Source organism: Lepidochelys kempii, chromosome 8, assembly GCF_965140285.1.
Source record: "Lepidochelys kempii isolate rLepKem1 chromosome 8, rLepKem1.hap1, whole genome shotgun sequence".
NCBI lineage: Eukaryota > Metazoa > Chordata > Testudines > Cheloniidae > Lepidochelys > Lepidochelys kempii.
In genome coordinates this window covers 32,710,530-32,732,858 of record NC_136387.1, presented here as the reverse complement: position 1 = coordinate 32,732,858, position 22,329 = coordinate 32,710,530, and the positions used below count along the sequence as shown (strand labels likewise).

At 38.3% G+C, this 22,329-nt stretch overlaps 1 protein-coding gene across 4 annotated transcripts in view; it reads right to left on the bottom strand.

Annotated features, from left to right (window-relative positions):
* Window positions 1-22,329, bottom strand: part of RANBP17 (RAN binding protein 17) — a 269,237-nt gene that overhangs the window by 111,740 nt on the left and 135,168 nt on the right. For 3 of the 4 annotated variants that reach the window (XM_073355989.1, XM_073355990.2, XM_073355993.1), the window contains one exon: window positions 8,761-8,834. The exons of the other annotated variant lie outside the window; for it this stretch is intronic. In XM_073355989.1, the coding sequence (XP_073212090.1) occupies window positions 8,761-8,834 (74 nt within the window). The remainder of the gene's footprint in view (window positions 1-8,760; window positions 8,835-22,329) is intronic. 4 annotated transcript variants of the gene reach the window in all.

Here is a 22,329-nt window from a genome sequence, read left to right as displayed (position 1 = left end):
CAGGGCTCTATATACGCATGTTTTAATTATTTCTTGCAGGTTATCATCTTTTACAGTTCAGAACTTCCTGTGGTACATGGACAAGGAGTGAATATATACTCTTCATTAGAGCTGGGTAAATGCAAATAGTTAAAAAAATCACAAAATACCTTCACAAATAAAATCTTTGAGTTGTAGTTTGCTACGGTTCATGGGGTCATACTGGCTATTCACAAGCATCCAGGAAAATGCTGGGTATTTGGGAACATGTTCACAAATCCTGAATTTTCCATGAATGTTTGGTGCTTAGATAGTATGAAGACAAGCACCCTAGGAAAATATATATATGTGTACATGTACCCTGGATAGATAATTACTGGATTCATCCATACATTCATAGGAGATGTTTGTGATTAGTTATTCACTCATCTCATTTCAGTTATCCTACCAGGGAGCAGAAACAATACTATGCGACTCTGGTAACCAATCATGTAAAACAAATACCAGATAATATGAACGAACATTTTGTGAACCCAAAGACTACTAATTAATTACCACAACTATGTCACAAGTTTAAACATCATAATATTTGCAGAGATCAGGATGGGTTCACAAACAATATGCTAAACAAATTAATGTTTGAAATGAAGAATTTGACAAACTTTAATCCTTTTTTCATGAACCAGTTACCAATCACAACTGAATATGCCCAAGTCTGACTAAATAAAAGCTGAGAGTAGTTGAGTTTACATAGTTGTGTCACAAGAGTACATAAATCTATGAGTTTAGCTGTGATGTAAGATGCATAAAGCTGGAAGAACTTATTTTGAGACTAGGGCCCAGATTTTTAAAGTTAATTAGGTGTTGCTGCACTCAGCAGTGCAATGACTAATAGATTTAGGAGCCTAAGTCTCTACAAGCCTAAATCTCATTGGGATTTTGGCTCCTAAGTGTCTAAATCTCTCTTGAAAATGAGACTTAGGCAATGCAAAGCTGAGCACTGCACTGCCCAAATACATTTAAAAATCTGGGTCTTAGTGTTTTTCAAATGAAGATCAACTTTCTTGAGCACTAAGAAAGTTAGGTGAAGCTAAGCAAGGACAGTGGAAACGAAAAGGGCTTCCTTGTGAAATCCAAGGTTCTTGATGGGACACCTATACAATTATGGCTGATAATAGATACTTTCACTGCATGATTGGCCATATGAGTGTATAAAAACCTGTCCCTTAGAAAGTGATGTCCAGAAGTTCAAAAGAAGGTTGGTAATTACTTCCAATGGAAGGATAATGGAAGATCTACATTTGGCCATATGAATTGACAGAATTAACTGAAATGATGATCAGAATTTAGACAACCTCATTGTGGTGATCAACCTCAGAAAATAACTCAATTCTTTGAGGAATGGCTACTCAAGACAACCTCTAACACATGAATTGAATATGGCTAAGATCACTTGGCAAACAATAGCTAGCTCATATCACCAGTGCTACTGGCAGGTATCAGATGCATGTAAAACAGCTTGTTCACCATAAACGTGACTAAAGAATTCATCAATTGATATTGCTGACCAATTCTGCATCATGAAGTTCATGCTACAGCAATCAAAAGGAGACATTTAAGACTATATGAATGAAGATGACCCAATGCTGATATTAAGAGCAGATGCAGCTAAGATAGTTTAGTAGAATATGTGTTAAAAACCAAGATAAGAGAAATGTGGTTCACTTCAGTCACAACTAAGGTCACATCAGACTTGAAGGAATGTTGCACATGGCAACCAGATACTAAGTTTGTCATAAGAACCAGCAAGCTACTACAAGAGGAGGTACAAGTCCTCTAATTAGTGGAATACAAAAATTCATTAATGTCATGAAGGATCACCACTTGTTTGACCATTGCATATCAAACCATTATATTCGTGTTCCCTATGTTCCTCCCACAGCATTTAAGTACAGAATATTTTTGTCACACATTATAAGTACCTTGACAACAACTTTCAAGACTCTAGTACTATAGATTAGATGCAAAAGTAGTTAACATGATCACAAGGGTATTCAATAGTTCTAATGTTAGATTGCAATGGTGAAGTATTACTTCAACATTACAAATGAATTTCTCTCACTTTCTGATATGAAAGACAGTGTTTGCCATTAAAGAGGAAGCATTATCCCTCTGAATAGCAAATAAGGGTGCTATGTCAGATAACACAGTGCATTAACAAAACAGCAACTGTCATGCCTTACATACCACCATACAAATGCACAGAAACACTGGCATTTTAAAGTCAATCACAGTGGTATTTATGAAGAACACAGTACTAAAAAAATAGTTATCACGAGTGTTAACATTTTCCTTACATAGAAAAAAAGGTGAGATCAATGGGTCTAGCCTGTGCAGAGAGTTAATGGCTTTCTAATCTACAGATTTGGGTTAAGACAGGGGTGGGGAACCTTTTTTCTACCAGGGGCCATTGACCGACAGAAAAAATCAACCCCGGGCCACACACAGCACTGCTGGGGGTAGAGTGGGGAGGGGGGGAGGGAGAGCTGGCGCTCGCGGTTCTAGCCCCATGGGGCTGGGGTGGAGGCTCGGGGCTTCCTCTAAGATTAACAACTTTCTAATTGCACAAAACTGAACACCCCTTCTCCAAGGCCCCACCCCCCACTTATTCCAGCCCCCCTCCCTCAGTCGCTTGCTCTCCCCCACCCTCACTCACTTTCACTGGGCTGGGGCAGGGGGTTGGAGTGCGAGTGGGGGTGAGGGCTCCAGCTGGGGTGGCAGGCTCCGGGGTGCAGCCAGAAATGAGGGGTTAAGGGTGCAGGAGGGAGCTCCGGGCTGGGGCAGGGGATTTGGGTGCGGGAGGGGGTGAGGGCTCTGGGGTGAGGCTGGGGATGAGGGGTATGGTGTACAGGACGGGGTTCCGGGCTGGGTCCAAGGGGTTTGGAGTGCAGGAACGGGCTCAGGGTTGTGGAAGGGGGGTGGGGTGAGGGCTCCGGGAGGGAGTTTGGGTGCGGGAGGGGGCTCAGGGCTGGGGCTTGGGTTGCAGGTGGGGATGCAGGGTGTGGGAGGAAGATAGGATGCTGGAGGGGGTTCCGAATGTTCGGGGTACGGGCTCTGGCTGGGTGGCGCTTACTTCAGATGGCCCCCAGTTGGCGGTGCAGCTGGGCTAAGGCAGGCTCCCTGCCTCCATGCTACTCCCAGAAGTGGCTGACATGTTCGCCTCCTAGGAGCAGGGATGGTCAGGCAGCTCTGTGCAGTGCACGCTGCCCACGCCCACAGGCATCGCCACTGCAGTTCCCATTGGCTGTGGTTCCTGGCCAATGGGAGCCAGCGCTGGGGCAGCACACAGAGCTTCCCTGACTGGCCCTGCACCTAAGCTGCAGGGACATGTCGGCTACAGGAGCTGCATGCTAACTGGATATTTAACAGCCTGGCAACCCTAGCTTCCCCCAGCAGTGGGGCGAGCCAGAGCTTACGGCTCCAATCCCGTGGAGGGGCACCAAGGCTCAGGGTTTCCAGCCCATGGTGTGGAGGCTTTCCACAGGCTGGATGAAATAAAGATGTGGTCCAGATCAGGCCCCTGGGCCATAGGTTCCCCACCCCTGGGTTAAGGTATTGACTTGGCTCACAAGGGAAAGTGACTGGTAATCTCAGCGTAGTCATGTGTCCATAGTATAAAACATGCAGACTATCTGGCACAGATGTCAGAATCTGCTCAGATAAGGCCTAGGAATAAAGCAACAGAAATATTGCCAGTCAGGACTGACCCATAATGTTTTATTTGCTGTGTCAGTATACTATGGACTCTAGTTCAGATTTACACTAAGCACACTATTGTTGATAAGTAGACAGTTTATTTTAATGGCTAGGGACATAAAAAGGTGTACAGAAAATAGATTTGTCATTTGATAATAGTATTTACTGCTTATTCTCCACATTAAGAAATAAATACTCCTTTTGTGATACCAAAATTATCTCCAGTGCAATCAATGAAAAATTCATAAACAAAGATACTATTTTCATACAAATGTAATAAACCATGAAGGAGGAGAAATGAGAAAAATACAGAACATGTAATCAAAAACTAGGATTGTTTTTTAAACTTTTTCAGAAGTGTTCCAGATGGCATTAAAATGCTAAGCATATACATAGGATTTCATTACTGCTTAGTTTACACTGGTTATGCAAAGACATACATGACAAAATTAAATGCATGTAGAACTTATCCTCTTACCTGTTAATTGATCTTCTGTGACTTGGTCATAGGGCACAAGACACAAAGTTTTCCTCTCATTGGTAGCAACAGAAGGAAAGACAGCTAATCATACTGAAGCATCTATACTTGATACAATGGACCCTCCTCTGATTCCTAGTTTTACTCCATTTTGAGCTCAAAGAATGAAGGTTAGACTGCCTAATTCCCTAGCCAGTGCTTCTTCCAGAAATTGCAGGACAAGTGTCCATTAAGGGTAGTATCTGTGCTGATTGACCAAGTCACAGGAAACATGTTCACAGGTAAGGGGAAAACTAATTTGTTTCCTGTGGCTTGTTCTGTTCAAAACAGATCAGAGTTCTTAATACAGTATCCTAATATACACTAGGTGGGTAGGAATACAGCATTCAGAAGCTAAAAGATGCTCCAATGCGGCAGAGGAAGGGGAATGAATGATGAAATACCCATAGTGACCTCTTTCACTTGTTTTCCTAAGAAAAGGTCTTCTCTGGGGAGGGCCATTCTAAGCACACTTCAGCCAAACACTGCTGCATTAGCTGATGCCTGTAATACTTAGAGAAGGTGTGCAGAAATTTGCCCAGGAATATACACTAGCAGGTAGAATGTATTTTTACCATGGCAGGACAGAACAAAACCTCAGCTCTGTTCACCTCCTGGAAACAATTTTTATTTATTTATTATTATTTATTCTTGGATCCCGCATAAGAATGCTAGGTGCTATATAGATAAGTGAACTCAACATGATCCCTGCCCCAATCACATTACAAATAATCAAGTCAAGGTAGAAACAGTTTATAAATAGGGTTGGAAGGATTACATTTTTATTGATAAATACCAATAAACATAGTTTTCACTGTATAAACACAAACTGACAAAAATATTTCCATAAATAATAGAAATTTACAGATGGGCAAAGTAAGAAAAATGCAGCTTGAGAACTTATTAGAGTTTGATTTAAGGATATTTACTTTGTATATTTTGACATGTGATGTTGACAATTTGTGTTAACAGTTATAAAGCTTTAACTTTTTGAATCTCAACATCTACTGTCATTAAATAATTATTGTCTTGACTCCACCATTGTCTGACCTACACAAAATTTCCCCAAATTGTGAAAATTTAAATTGATAAAAATAAAAAATTACTGCTTAAATTATTTCATGCAATTGTGAAAATTTAAATCAACAAACATTTTAAAAAATGCTTAAACAAACATCGATATTATCCATCAAAATGATAAAAAAACCACCCTGAATTCTGCCAAGCCTATTTACAGAGAAGGGGAAAGGAGAAAAAGATACAATACATGGACATGTTTCTGGGGGTTTTTTTATTAGGGGAACTATTATGATTTGTCCTCAAGACACACAGGATAGTTAGCAGATGAAAGGCCCTACTTCCCACAACACTCCTCTCTGCTGGCTCATCAGATTTGATACTCTCCCGCTCCCTGCACATGTGGGCAGAGAGTGGGTTTGGAAAACACAAAAATCCTGAGATTTTTGGACCTCGGTCAGCTGACTGATAGCTGATCTGGACACAAAAGAAAAATAATATGTAGTATAGAATTGTGCAGGCCCCAGAACAAGTATTTTTCTGTTCATTCCCATTCCATTGACCTAGCTCATAGGGTTTCTTTAGAGAAACGTTAGATTTGATGGGTCGGACAGTTTTCTTAAAGCAAGCTAAAACAGCAGACTTTATCTTGGTGAAAGGAAGCCATTTAGGTCTTGTCTTCACTAGGAAATTAGGTCACGATAGAAAACGACCTGGAGAAGTCATGTTAACTTACAGAATGTTAAACACGTTTGTAGTCACTGTAGAAAAGAACAAGTTAGAACGTAAGAACGGCCATACTGGTCAGACCAAAGGTCCATCTAGCAAAGAGTTCCACTGGTTGACCGTGCGTTGTGTGAAAAAATACTTCCTTTTGTTTGTTTTAATCAGATGTCTATTAATTTCATTTGGTGACCCCCCAGCTCTTGCATTATGAGAAGGAGTAAACAACACTTCCTTATTTACTTTCTCCACACCCGTCATGATTTTATAGACCTCTATCATATCCCCCAATTAGTCGTCTCTTTTCCAAGCTGAAAAGTCCCAGTCTTATTAATCTCTCCTTAAATGGCAGCCGTTCCATACCCCTAATCATTTTTGTTGCCCTTTTCTGAACCTTTTCCAATTCTAATATATCTTTTTTGAGATGGGGTGACCACATCTGCACACAGTATTCAAGATGTGGGTGTACCATGGATTTATATAGAGGCAATATGATATTTTCTGATTTATTATCTATCCCTTTCTTAATGATTCCCAACATTCTGTTCGCTTTTCTGACTGCCACTGCACATTGAGTGGATGTGTTCAGAGAACTATCTACAATGACTCCAAGATCTCTTTCTTAAGTGATAACAGCCAATTTAGACCCCATCATTTTATAGTTGGGATTATGTTTTCCAATATGCATTACTTTGCATTTATCAACACTGAATTTCATCTGCCATTTTGTTACTCAGTCACCCAGTTTTGTGAGATCCTTTTGTAGTTCTTTGCAGTCTGCCTGGGACTTAACTATTTTGAGCAATTTTGTATCATCTGCAAATTTTGCCACCTCACTGTTTATCCCATTTTCCAGATCATTTATGAATATATTGAATAGGACTGGGCCCAGTACAGCCCCCTGGGGGACACCACTATTTACCTCTCTCCGTTCTGAAAACTGACCATTTATTCCTACCCTTCATTTCCTATCTTTTAACCAGTTACCAATCCATGAGAGGACCTTCCCTCTCATCCCATGACAGCTTACTTTGCTTAAGAGCCTTTGCTGAGGGACCCTGTCAAAGGCTTTTTGAAAATCTAAGTACACTATATCCACTGGATCCCCCTTGTCCACATGCTTGTTGACTCCTTCAAAGAATTCTAGTAGATCGGTGAAGAACGATTTCCCTTTACAAAAAACATCTTGACTCTTCCCCAACAAATTATGTTCATCTATGTGTTTGACAATTTTGTTCTTTACTATAGTTTCAGCCAATTTGCCCAGTACTGATGTCAGGTTTACTGGCCTTTAATTGCCGGGATCACCTCTGGAGCCCTTTTTAAAAATTGTTGTCACATTAGCTATCCTCCAGTCATTTGGTACAGAAGCTGATTTAAATGATAGGTTACAGACTACAGTGAGTAGTTCTGCAATTTCACATTTGAGTTCCCACAGAACTCTTGGGTGAATATCATCTGGTCCTGTTGACTTATTACTGTTATATTTAGTATTGTATCAACCGGTTATAGTTAATCTTATGGTTCTAGTAGGGTGTTTTCCTAGCAATGACAATGCCCTATTGAAAACTATTTGTAAGTCTAAATAGACCAGATTTAGAGGAAGCCAATTGGGGAGGGATAGAAAGGAAAGGTGCCCTCTTCCTTTTCCATTCCCAGGAACACAGGGAGACCTTTAGAATCTGTGTTTTCCTGGCAGCCTTCACATTTTGGAGCAGATGTTCCTACTCCTCCCTGAGAAACTCTTTTGGCTTGCTTCAGGGGTTAAACCTCAGTTTCAGAGGCAACCCTGTCTGCCTCAGAAGGGAATCCATCGAGTCTTGATATAGGCAGAAAGACAGGGTAGAACTTGCAAAAGCTGGGGCTTGCTGGATGTGAGAAAAAGAAAAGTATGCCCCCAGGAAACCACAGAGAGTGCCTGAGAACAGGCATGAAGATATCTGATAATTTTTTAGAGGTATTCTTAGAGGGAGAATAAAAACATCTATTTGAACATTGTGATAGCAGGTAGAATTAATTTATTAAGGAAGTATCACAAGAGAGAGGGCTGGTGATTATAATCTTCCCTAGCTGCTTCACAAACCTTGGTCTTCCATGGTCTCATCCCTGTCTGAATCTATATTTTCTTAGGGGAGGGATTTTGCCCCATTCAGTGAGCTTCCAACTCTTTTCTTTTGAAAATTCTGGAGTGTGACTATAAGCAAGACATAGCACTCACTTCCCAGCATCTGTACTGTAATGTGGTGAGTATCAAACTGGGGAGATAAGGATGAGATGCCACCAAAGAGAGCGAAGTTACTTCAGTTTGGCTGATTGTCTTTCCTGGCTGTTACCAGTGTACATGTGAGAGGACTGCCCCGTATACAAGTGAGAGGAAAGCCCGGTGGCCTAGCAGGCTAAGCCACAGAGAAAAATGATATATGTGTGTGGAGCATGTGTACGCACCCACACTGAAGATCATAATGACCAATGGCAATATTTTCAAAAGAGTCTCAGTGGTCAAGGCTCCTCAATCCCATTTTCAAAAGCATTTTAGGCACCTAGGAGCTTAAGTCCCGTTGACAGGCAGCATTTAGGAGCCCAAAATGGCACCTAGGCTCTTTTGAAACTTTTACCCCATGTCTCAATTTTTAAAACTATTTATGAAAACACCTAGAATTATTCTCATTAAAATTCAACTGGGTATTTACAATTTAAACTTTGATTATGGATAAACATTAAAGACAAAACAAAAGAATGTATAGAATAGAACTCAAGCACAAACTCACATTTTTGCCATAAATGTTTCTAGAACATGGTTGTCATCTGTTATTCCTAAGACTTCTGACATTCGGGCATACACCTGAAAATAAACATTTCAACAGTAATACATTATAGACATTTACGAGTATCAAAAATGTTGTTATTTCAAAAATATATTAACTGTTCCACATTCTGTTTATGCAGCTAAAGGGTACAAGCATGAATGTGGGTTATTCTCTCAATCCATCTGGCCCTGGCTAAATCACATATATAGAGGACTCTCATCCTCCAAGGCAATGATTCAGGAATTTGGGGCTCACAGATTTTCACTCACCCCTGCTTAACCATATCCTCCCAAACAGAAATGGTAAATACTCAGTATAAGCATGCACTTACTCTGTGGTTTAGTGAGCAAACCACTTCCTCTCTTGGAGGTAATGGCACTTTATAAGCAGCCTCAATGGGGTGAAGCAAAGCAATACCTTCCACCACTCTCTAGCCTTAGCAGCATAGGTTTAAATGTTGCTCCTGCACCTTAGCTTACATTTGGTAAGTTGTTGCATTTTCACTGATGTAATCAGGTAGAACTAGGCATTCCCCATGTATCCAATTGTGGGCTTTCCCTTTCCTTCCAAATAACGTAAAGGTTTCAGAGTAACAGCCGTGTTATAGATTCATAGATTCCAAGGCCAGAAGGGACCATTGAGATCATCTGGTCTGACCTCCCGTGTAACACAGGTCACAGAACTTCCCCAAAATAATTCCTAGAGCAAATCTTTTAGAAAAACATCCAATCTTGATTTTAAAATTGCCACTGATGGCAAATCCACCACAACTAAGCTAAATAGGTTGAGCTCTTTGAGTCTCTCAGTATAAGGCATCCTGTTTTCTAATTCTTTAATCATTCTTGTGGCTCTTCTCTGAACTCTCTCCAATTTATCATCATCCTTCCTGAGCTGTGGGCACCAGAGCTGGTCACAATATTCCAGCTGTGGTCACACCGGTGCCAAATATAGAGGTAAAATAAACTCTCTAGTCCTACTCAAGACTGCCCTGTTTATACATCCCAAGATCGCATGAGCCCTTTGGCCACAGCATCACATTGGGAGCTTATGTTCAGCTGATTATCCATGTCCCCCAAATCCTTTTCAGGGTCACTGCTTCCCAGGATAGAGTCCCCCATACTATAAGTATGGCCTACATTCTTTGTTCCTAGATGTATATATTTAATTTAGCCATATTAAAATGCATATTGTTTGCTTGTATTGTATGCTTACCAAGCATTCCAGATAGCTCTCAATCACTGACCTGTCCTCATCATTATTTACCACTCCCCCAATTTTGTTCCATCTGCAAACTCTGTCAGTGATGATATGGTTTCTTCCAGGTCATTGATAAAAATGTTAAATAGGATAGAGCCAAGAAACAATCCATGTGAAAAAAAACACCCTGATAATTATTATCTTTCTAACATAATTCTGTGGTACCCATCAACCGTAGTGCCAGAGCACTTATACAAAGTATTGTGTTTATTTGTGTCACTTATAGATTATTGTCCTTTTTGCTGTAAATACCCTTGTGTTTGCTAAGGGATAATTTGGCAGCCATTTTATCAAGAAATGGAAGGCAGACTAGGCTTCCTTGTCTGTCTTCTCCAGACCACTGTGACATTTCTTTTTATGGTCAGATTGCCCCAGTGTTAGTCTGTATTCGCAAAAAGAAAAGGAGAACTTGTGGCACCTTAGAGACTAACCAATTTATTTGAGCATAAGCTTTCGTGAGCTACAGCTCACTTAAAGCTTATGCTCAAATAAATTGGTTAGTCTCTAAGGTGCCACAAGTTCTCCTTTTCTTTTTACAAGTAACGTAAAGACATTGAGTTGTGTGATTTTCGATCACCCTTCATTCCAGGTCCAGGACATTGATTAACTCTCAAGTTTTCCTTATATTCTGCCATTTAGAGGGATCTGTTATTATGATGACTTATCAATCAGCAGGTCAAGTCAGATACAATAGCATTATGTCTCACAGTTAGCATTACTGCAAGTTCTTTACAAACTTTGGTGACATTTTTAGTGACCACGAAAGTAATTACTTAATAGAACTCTACTAGAATCTGAGAGAGAGGGAACAGGCACTTGGCAAAATTTTTCATGTTGTTCTGCCTGTGCACCTCATTTTGAGCTACAGCACCCTTGCTTTTCATTAAAGACCTGGGTCAAACACAACTCTACCAACTAGTGCATTTTAGTTCAGTCCTTAAGTATTCCTATTTTAACCCTAAATCCCACCAAAGAAAGGAGTACCAACTGTATGTAATTCTGCCATATTATGTGCTCAGGGCAAGTATGTATTAAGATCTAGGATTAGATCATCAAAGTCACAACACGTGTAACTGAAGCCACCCAACCATGAAAGGCTGGTGCCATCTAGCTGCCAATTTTATTCTGAAACGTTACTTATCACACTTATAAATTGCAATGAATTACAGATATTGAATACTTCTGGTAGGATATCATTCTTGTTTATACCCATTTCCACCGCTGCTAGTGATGCCACCCCATTAAGTCACTCTTAGGAAATGCCAGTATTTAACTCTATGATGGAGTAAGTAGATATGTTTTCATATCCTACATATTTCAAATTGGAATACAATAAAGTCGTGACAAAATACAATTTGTGCAATAACTGGAGATACCAGCAAGGATATATTTATTTCCAGTATATGTAAAAATGTCAACTTTTGATAGGACTATCATATAGTGACAAAATCTTTGGTGAACTAGACAATTGGAATACTAAAATTCTTTATTATAGACAGTACAATCCCTTCATATACCTTGAAAAAAGTAATGTTAAATATTTAAAGAACTATCATTTACAATACATACATATTTAATATTCAAAACACAGAGTCTGGTATTTGAACTGTAAATACTATGCCACTGAAACAAGTTATACTATCCAATTTTTGTGTGTGCAAAAGTTTAACCTCTGTATTTGTTTTCTACTTTTTTCACATCAAATCTTTTCACCAGAAAGGTTTGCATTCCTTACTAACATATACTGATATTCAGATGTTTTCCTTCTTGTGATAGGAAATACCAGCACAAGTGCTCACCTGCTATATTAGCATTGTGTTCTGTTGTCAAAGGAGGCTCTCACCACATCAGAGTTTACCAAATAAAATACTGGAACAGCAGTCAATGTTGACAAAGAGCAGTGCTTTAATCCACAATTATCCTTGTAACTCTTACTACTCCTTTTATCATCCATTAGCTTTGATTCCCATTATTCCATCAAGAACTGTGTCAACGCTTTTGTCCCTGAGGATTTTCTTCAACTACTAGGATCTGACAGCCAAGCTGGAGTGCTAAACAGGATCATTACCTCTTAAATCTACTTATCTGATCCACTGAATAGTAAATTGAAAAGCTCATTAACAGCAACAATCTGATTTGCTTTCACATGTGACAGGGTCATTTTAAGGCAGTGTATGAATACAGTGCTTGTTTTAAAGACTACTACACATTTTGTAAGATGACATAAATCTTTAGCAAATTTGCAAGTAGATAATCAAGTGGTTAAAACCCATCTTCAATAAACACTAGGTAATACAGATATAAAAAAGTGTTAGACAACCTTAATCATAGGTGTCACTGACAGTACCACTTATTTCATACTCTCTCTCTCCCCACACACACACACACACACGTGAAAATCTAAACAAAACCACGGTTTGCTGGTTCCAACACTGCATGCTGGTTTTGTGTTCCAACATTTCTCACACTCATGCAATTCCTTCTCTACCTATGATGTGGAGAACGTAATAGTGGAGTTATGTTACATTTTAGCAAAAAGAAAAGGAGTACTTGTGGCACCTTAGAGACTAACCAATTTATTTGAGCATAAGCTTTTGTGAGCTACAGCTCACTTCATCGGATGCATACTGTGGAAAGTTGGTTAGTCTCTAAGGTGCCACAAGTACTCCTTTTCTTTTTGAGAATACAGACTAACAGGGCTGTTACTCTGAAACGTTACATTTTAGGTTAGCTTTCCTTCTGTAACCCAGAAATCTTTTCCTTCTCAGCCAAATATTAAGATTTGCCATTTCCAGAGGCAAGTGGCAATATCCTTATACAGTATAGGAGACATTAGTCAACTACACAGTCTTACTTGGATTTAAGGTTTGTTCTGAAACTACAAAATTTTAAACATACATAGTGACATCGTTACCCAAAATGAAATATGCTTTTGCATTGAGCAACTCGATAGTTTTGGCCTCCATAGCAACAGAATGCAAACATTGGTAAGTACCATTTTTTCGGACTCCTGAAGGTAGTCATTAGTCAGTTGTTATGTTTGGACATAAAATGAGTTACAAAATTTTAGCAGTAGAGTATGGAATGTATTTAAGGTCCAGAGGGTAATATTGCCAGTTGGGCCTTAGGGTGATGTGGCATGGTCCCCCCTGAAGTGCCCTCATTTTAAACTTCCAATTTAAAATTGAATCAGGTTCTTTTGCTTCCTCTCATTGAGTTAAATACAGGTGCCATATATGTACTCAGTTGGGTTGAGCCACAGAAGAATTGCATGATGACATACTTTCATGAAATACCTGCATCCTAAATTACCCTAGGCAGCAATATCGCACCAATACTGGTGCATTCCGGCCCTTTTATAACCCTTACATTAGTGGAAGGATTAAGCATAATTTGGAAGGAAACTGCCAAAGGTATAATTAATTTTCTGCCATCTTTAGAATTTTCAATACTCTTTTCTCAGCCCAGCCCGGCCCCAATATCGCAACTTCACATGCAGATCCACCATCAGGTTATAGAGCTGTGTGGTCATGTTGTAACATCACCACAATGCAACTGAACTTCACAATAAGAAAATGAAACACCACCAAATTTTGAGGTTCCCAATTTAATTCTGGACTTAACCATTCTGCAAGCTGAGCTCATGGGATGAAAATATGGACAGGTGGTAACTTCACCCTACACTGATAGAGACTCCTTCATTGCCATGCATACTGAACACTGTATAAAGGAAGCACTGGCTAGGATCTTTGTTTCTATGATTTCACACAGTAAACATGTGATGGATAACACAGTAATCAAGCAACAGAGAAACTGGCATGATAGTGAAAAGAAGGCATGTGACCAGCACAGTAAATTGGGTAGTAAATGAATAATATTGTCAGAAGGAAAGGAGCATGTATAGGATGAGGATGTTGTGAACCAATGTCAAAACATATACCTTCTTCATCTGTACCATTAACACTAACTCAATAGTACTTAGAGGTTTACAGTAGACAATAGCTGAGCTTGTGAACAAGTGAGGGCATATTCTGCGATCCAAAATTCATCTAATTCATCAGCTACTCAAATAACATAATGCTATTCTTTCCCTCACAACTAATTTGAAGTTTATTTGCTACACTACAAAACAGGAAGGGAGAAAAAGAGGGAGAGATATATAAATACATGGGCAGAGACAAAATTTCATGAAGCAACTTGCTTGAACTTAATTATAGTTTAAGAAAATATAGAGATATAATATAGCAAGCATTGTAAAAATTAAAGTTTTATTGCTCTATGCTCATGTAATCTTTTGGCCCTAGATATGTTTAGCTTTGTTTTTTGGAACTATCATTATAACTCTGAAGAAGCTAATTATGTCAATCCTTAAATGTGAAACAGATTACAGAACTGGGAAACTCAGAATATGAGTTCCTAAAGGTTGTATGGCTATATAATGACAGTCACAGAAATTCAATAACGGCACTGTATGGAATGTACTCAAATGCACCACATGAAACAAATTAAAACAGAGCAATGAATCTCACACACTGTGCAAATAAGAAAATACAAGAAAATGTTGATTCTATATGTTTCATAAAAGATGTTATAATGAATTAAGATTCTGGATAATTAATCTTCAGAAAACTACAGTAAAGTTATTACCCTTAGGCACACAATAAATGCTTAAGATGTTATAATTTCCTGATACTCTCCAGGCCTTGCTACAGAGAACAAGTACTAATGTAGAACACAACATTAAAGTATTTTGTCATCAGATACTGAGGGAAAAACTAGGCCTTTACTACTTCTAAGCCAGCTGGGCAGGAGCCAAGTGGTAACAGCTGCAGGCTGAGCCTTGAACCATGATGTTAATGCAGAAGAGGTGGGTGGGTGGGGTGTGGAATTACTCTGGAACACTCCTTACTATTTTTCCAAAAAGGAGCAGTATGAGCCTTCCTCAAGTGTATGCTGCACAGAACAGTATATCTGTTTGGGGGCCTAGAGGGACTGACTACATTTCCTTGGTGTTTGGTGCATATGCTGGGCCATATACTGGTCACTACCTAGCCCTTAGTTTGGAATTTTGCACTTATTCTGAAGGGGCTAGTGGAGCCAGCCCCAGTCCCTACATACCCTACCAGTGTATCACAGGTCAGGAGCTGAGTGCTTAAGTTAGACACCTAAATAAATGGCTTGATCTTTAGAGGCTTCTAAAAATCTGAAAAATACATGTGCTTAAATATAGATTTTGGTGTCTTTGTTTAGGCACCCAGAATGAGACTTCCAAAGTTACTTAAGGGATTTGTATGCCCAATTCCCAGTAAGATCAACAGGAACTGAACTTCCAAATCCCCTCTCAATGACTTTGAAAGTATGAGCTTCCAGGTTTAAATAGTTGGCCTAAAAAGCTAAGAGAAAAAGAACCCAATACATAAAGACAAACATACAGCACACAGCTGCTAACGTCCCTACTTAATAGGTCAAGGAATTGACTATCAGGCTAACTGTCATCCAGGACAGTAAGGAGAAAGGACTGAGATAATAATTCAAGCTTTCCAAACTCATTTACCTGTATCTGAGCACAAAGAGGAGAACACTGTGCAGGCCCTGAACTATGCCACCAAGAATGCCTGTATTCCTGAACAGTTACAACATGAACAGGGACCTGTCTTAAAAAGTGAGATCTCAAGATCCCCAGCTCAGAACCAGGCCAACAGAATATGCTGAGTAGCGAGGTGAGCCATTTCCTCTTTAGCTGCATGTTTAGCTCCCTACTTTAGGAATACAGATCCTCCCCGGATTACGCAAACCTGCTTTATGCAAATCCGCATTTATGAAAAAAGTTCCGTAAGATAGAAATAGGAGGGTTTTTTGTTTTTGTTTTTTTTGCATAATGGTTGGAGATACATTTCCGACTTATGCAAAATTTGAGTTACGCACGGAGTTCCAGAACGGAACACTCGCGTAAGCCGGGGAGCATCTGTACGATACAGATACTGTGGGGGTCGGAAAGTAAAATAGGTATTTATGAACTTTCAACCAGAATCTATGTGAACCGGGGACGAGTTGACCCTCTAGTGGGCATCAAAACACCATTCTCCCATTTGTTGCCACCTGCCTCCGCCCCCGCAACTAGCAGAGGAGGAAGGGTACCGATGACATGAATAGTATGATACATTTATATACGAGATGTATATCAAGTTTAATAAAAACAGTGTAGAGGAATATCCTTTGCTTGGCGTAGGCATTCTATAAAATGTCATTTTAAAATAGTAGTTAGTGACTATAATAATCAGAATAATGTGATTGCAACTCAGCTGTAGCACCAGAGGAAGAAGCATGAGCATACTATACATATGTATGAACATCCCTTTGACTCAATGCCAGCATCAAGGGTGCTCTCTCCCCACAACACAGGGGGAATGTTTTATCATCATATAAATGATGTGCTCATCTGCACAGCTTCTAATGATATCAGCACTTAATGCTACCATCATGGGTTATTCTTGTCCCACTCCCATTAGCTTACTTGGAGGAACAGGATTCACAGGAAACTATGGTGCCAGGATTGCAAATTCCTCACCTGTCCATCTGAAGTCCATCTCTGCACTTCCCACTTGAGAGAATCGTTTTAATGGAAATTGCTTTTTATTTAATCAAATTTCTCTGAAGTGGGGAGTGAAATCCACTAATTTTCCTCATCCTGCCTTTGATATTTCCAATCTCTTCCCAAGATCTCTGTTGCCCCCCTGCCTTCCATCTTGAAGGTATCTGCCCACCTTGAAGGCACATTGAGGAGAATAAGGAGTTTCTTTGGAGAGTGATTTGCATTTCTGATGCTCTTAGTACAAAACTATTGGGACTGTTGCTGGTCCAGCCCTGTGGTTATGGGTGAAGCCCAAATATAGGCACAATATTCTTTGGACAAAGTTTTCATTTTTATTTATTATAGAGAGGAAAAAAATCCAATTTGGCCACCCTCACAGTTTGAGAGCTTGAAAAGTAAGAAGCAGAGCTGAGCAAGAGGTCACTCTGAAACAGAAAATTAGGCTTATTTATGCAAATTGACATTTCTAAATCTACTACTTGGTTCTAAAAAAATTATGATGTATTGTGACAGTACAGAGTAAGAAGCCAGTGTAAAAAGCCTACAAAGAAAATTCCATTCTGTCTTTATATTGGATTAATAATCATAAAAAGAAGTTGGACGTTCAATATAGAAGCAAAATATTGAATTCTTAAGCATTAAAAGGGTTACACTTGATCTAACTGAAGATACCAGCAGTCACTAGTTTAAAGGTATTTTGGATGATCAATATACAAGATGTATCCATGGCCCTTCAAACATTCACGTAATTGAAGATAATTTAAATTTTTGTTCCCTTTTTTTTCTGCTAGACATTTTAATTGATCTATTAGGCCTTCATTTAGCCTAGCACTTTAGCACATGTTTAACTCTAAGCACCTGGTAAAATCCATCCCTATTAAGTAAACCACTTAAATATATTTAAATTGTAAATAATACTTTGTATATTTACTTAGTCACTATCCATGATGGGGTTTTTTAAATTGCATTCTCTCATTCTCTCTGACTTCCATCCTCCATCTGTTTAAGTATGTGCATTTTGATGCACATTTGATCAAATACTAGTGGTTCTCATCAAAAGCTCTATTAATTTCAGAACCATGCCCTTCTATCCTTCTTGCCTAAATTTGTAGGTTTTCAGTGTCCCACTCTGTGGCAGCAGTTTCCAGGAGATGATCAGCATTATATCAGAGATTCAAGCTCCATATGCAGTCATGTATTTAATGGGAAACCTAAATACTGCGTTGATACCCTTTAATGATTGAGTTTAACCAATATTATATGGACATGAGAGCAAATTTCACTTCAGTCAGAAAACTGCAAAAGAAAAGAGCTACATTTAGACAAAACTAGTGATCTTAAGGGGTAATATTCCTACTTGCAGTTATAGCTATAAAAAGATGGTAAATTAAATTCTGCTGTAAGTGCTTAACTTTATCTAGATCAATGGCACACTCAGAACTCTGATATGCATTAAGATTTTGTCAGATACATGCAAATAATAAACTAAACTAATCATTTAAATGATAATGGTCTATTTATAAGAAGTGTTCAACATGTGCAATTCCCATTGACCTCAATAGTAGCTGCAGGTGCTGAGCACCTTTCAGCATCAAGCCTTAAGTATTTGAATCTTATCAGTATTACTTGTTTTAAAAAGATTTTGTATTTAAGTTGTATATCTGACTGCCTTTTGCACATTTATCCCAAGGCATTAGGAGAGGTGTTACAGTCCCCATAGCTAATACTAGCAATTTGAACAACACTCTTTGGCAAGCCAGAAATAAGATAATTGTTCAACATAGGCTGGCCCTTCTGAAATACTGGAAGCATTGCCTGTAATTATAGACATCTGTCATTGCTAGCCACTCAGTAGTAACCCTGACATCAATATACAACTATAACACTAAACTGCCTGCAGGCATAGCAATGGAGGCCAGATACGAGAGGCGGGCAATCATCTGCTTCATCCAAACTATCTGTCAAAGGTTTCCAACCACAAATAGCTCTTACATTTTGTATCCTTAGGATAATGTGTTGATTTATTTTAGATCCTCTAATATTTACAATCTAGGCCATCTACTAAAATAAAGAAACAAACCTTATGGCTAATGGAGGCAGTTACTGTTCAAAATCATCATGAAAGGTCATAGCTCACTACTCAAATGTTAAACATTGATGGCTCGTTTGAACATGCATCTTTGTGTAAACTTTTTCTTTTAACTGCATGTAATTATTTTCAACTGCTATTCACAATGGTAAATACTGTCTCATTAGCCAATATGTTGTCAAGCTGATCTGAAGAAACATTTGTATTTTAAACCTTTATGTCTTTTGTTAAGCTGTACAGGTACGTCTCAACGTTCTAGGCTTCAACACATGAGTACAGGGAACAGTTAGCTTTCTATGCAGCATTGTCCTATATGTACGTCTGTGTAAAAATAATTAACAGTCATGATTTATAAGCAGTGTGTATGCATAAGATACTTTATTCATTCTTGGCAGGAAGCTGAAGTAGGTTCTTAATCAGGTAATAAAGTTTCTTGAAATTTACAGGTAGCTGTAATGTCACATTTTTAAAAAAATGGAAGCTGAAAATTATGTTGAATTCCTTAAACTTCACTTTTTTTTCTTTGTCTTCATTTTAAAATCATTCTCAGAAAAGAGCAAAAAATGACTGAAGGTTTAAACTAATTAAGAATTAACATCCTTACAATTATCATAATTTGTTATTAACAAAAACTGAGATTTCCTAGTAAGATCACAACAGCCTGTGCTGAAGAGAAACTATTAATTACTAGACAGACAGTTAGCTTACAAGTGAGCTGCATTTTAAAAACCCCCTTTAAAATACAATTGCTAAATGCCTTACAGTGCTGTAATGTGAGACAGGTTCAAATCTTATTACTTCACTGAAATTAAAACCTAAGTTTTAATACTGTTCAAGTCGAACAATGATTCCACACTTTATTGCTTTTGAAATCCCTTGATGATCATAGGAAAAAATGCCCCCGAGAAAAAAAGACACTGTTTTCGATAAACAGAAAATACAGTTTGCGCTCTTAGACTCTTTGTCATCACAAAAAAAGGATTTAATGCCAATTCTTTAAAAAAAGACTTTTTTCACAAAATGTGCACCTTGTGTGCCATTTGTAAAATCAGTTCACTTTCTTTTATTTATTACTGCAGCGCGGCAAGGCAATAAAGCAGCTACTGATAGCTAATAAATTACATGCCTTTTAAAACAATTCTCCTGCTACAAAAACTTGTAACTACAAAGGTTTACATTTACATGGTACACCATGTGAAAATGTCTGTATTTATGTCCTATTAGCCATGTTAGTAAAATCTGACCCTTTACCTAACAGCTGAGGGTAAAATAGGGGTTACGAATAAGATTAAACAGCATACAAAGAATAACTTTCTTGTTTAGGCTTTTCCTAAAAAGTATACAATTGAATATAAAATTTAGCAGATGGTTTGGTTAAATCATTTATGTGAAAAATAGTTTAAATAATATGTATTTTTAAAGATGTCCTTCAAATCACCTTGATGAAAATTGGAACATTGGTTTTTCAATTACATTCCTCAAAACTAGCAGTTATTTATTGTTAAAACTACTATTCCCAGTAGGTTTTCAATAATAAATCACAACATGTATTTATATCACATGCAGCCAAAAAAAACCAGTATTCCTATTTTTAATTAATTATGTTTATAGATCCCTAAGTAAGCATTTTTCGGTGAAAAACAGATTTTGAAATACATTAAATGTAATCTTATTTCATTATCCGTATACCTTCCATATGTATAGATTAAATTAATTAAGCTGCTCTCAAATAATGTTCTGCCTTATTACAACTAGTATAAGCAATAACATCTAAACTATGTACAAACCGATGTGCATTTTACCTTCCTTTGTTTTTGTCCTATATTATTTTTTAGTCAATGTACTCAGCTATTTTCATGCATTTGTTCTTTAGTATCTGATTGTCTTCTAAATCATTAAGCTAAGCAATACATTCTTTTAAACTGTCTATCGTGATGACGAAAACATATTTACAAAGTATTGCCATGTTATTAATTTCCTCCATTTCCTGCTATTTTTATAACATTAGTGGCTTCGGTATTGCTTTGTCCATGTAACTTTCTTCCTACATAATGCCTCTAAAATATCAATTCATTTTTAATTATGTATAAAGAATAATATTACCCACCCTCCCCCCAAAATAAAACCACATATATACTTACAGTATTCCTGCTCAATTTTTTTCAACTATCTACAGCATATTTATTTCCAACATCACTATCAATGTATTTAATGGAGATGTTATGGGGCAGATTGTTTAGTCTGATTACGCTGTGCTTGGTGGAAAATGGGGTGGGGCATGTGGCTTTAAGACACTTTTGCACTCCCTTTACCTGGGGCCACCACTCCCTGGAATAATTGATGGCTTCCTGGAGTAGTGTGTATTATTTCTTTTTGTGTGTCGCATATGTGCTCGGCACTCTACAAGACACCAATATACACGCAAAATATTCTCCAAAAGAGCTCAAAATTTAGGGATTAGAAAAAAATAAGTCATAACCATTAGGAAACCCAGAGAAAGGACTAAACAAAGCAAAAATGTGGGGTGTCTGACATAACTTAGCATACACATTTGTGGAGGGTCACAAAATAGGTGTGACATTAACGAGGGATATAAATGGAGAGAGAGCGGGGGCCTGGCATATTTGGACTAGGGTGATGTTCCATGCAAAGGAGGATGCCGGGAAGAAGGCACAAAGACAGAGAAAGGAAATCACAGATGCACTGAGGTTGGTGAAATTGGAGAAATGAACAAAGACACCATTAAAAATTACAACTAATTGGGATGGAATAATGTAGGGCTTTGAAGGCAAAGATAAAGGATGACATTCAGGCCCTGTTGAAGTCAATGGGAATTTTGCCATTGACTTTAATGGAATTAGGATTTCATGTAAAAAGTTTAAACTGAGGAAGCCAGTGGGGGATTAGGCAAGAGGAGTGATGTGGTCTGATCTATGGATGAATAAGATACTTGACAGCTGCATTTTGGAAGGGTTGAAGGGGAATTATATGGATATCAAGCATTGATTAAAATCAGATATTGACCAACCTAGACATTTTAGCCTTGAAATATGACACTATCTGTAGGTATTACGGGGTATGCAACTCCTAAGGTGAGTATAGCATGGGTAAATACAAAAAAATCCATCCCAGTGGATCAGCATGGATCCTGAATATAAATGTATCAATATTTAAATAGGTTACAAAAGTAATAATAATCACAAAACTGACCAATAGCAGAATTGTGAATGGAACCCAGGAATCCCAACAAATAATTATTTTGGGTAATGTATAGAAAGTCTTCCACTTCAGCCTCTACTGTAGGGTTCTCTGAAATGTGTGGCAATAGCTGCAAATGGTATGTGGAGCGAAGTATGCCCTAAATTCTCTTGCCTACATTCAGAGAAGCGTGGACTACCACCAGTGTTGATAACGAGGGAAACTACACAGCTAATAGAAGAGGGCCGACATTTGATCAAATCACAATAAAGTGAATAGTTACAGACTGGCTATTCAGAAATAGGATCATGGAGGTACCATCTTCATTAGTTTTCTCCTGTTTAAGGAAAATATTTTAAAAATCTTTTCAACACAAGTTTCAACACAGTTATGA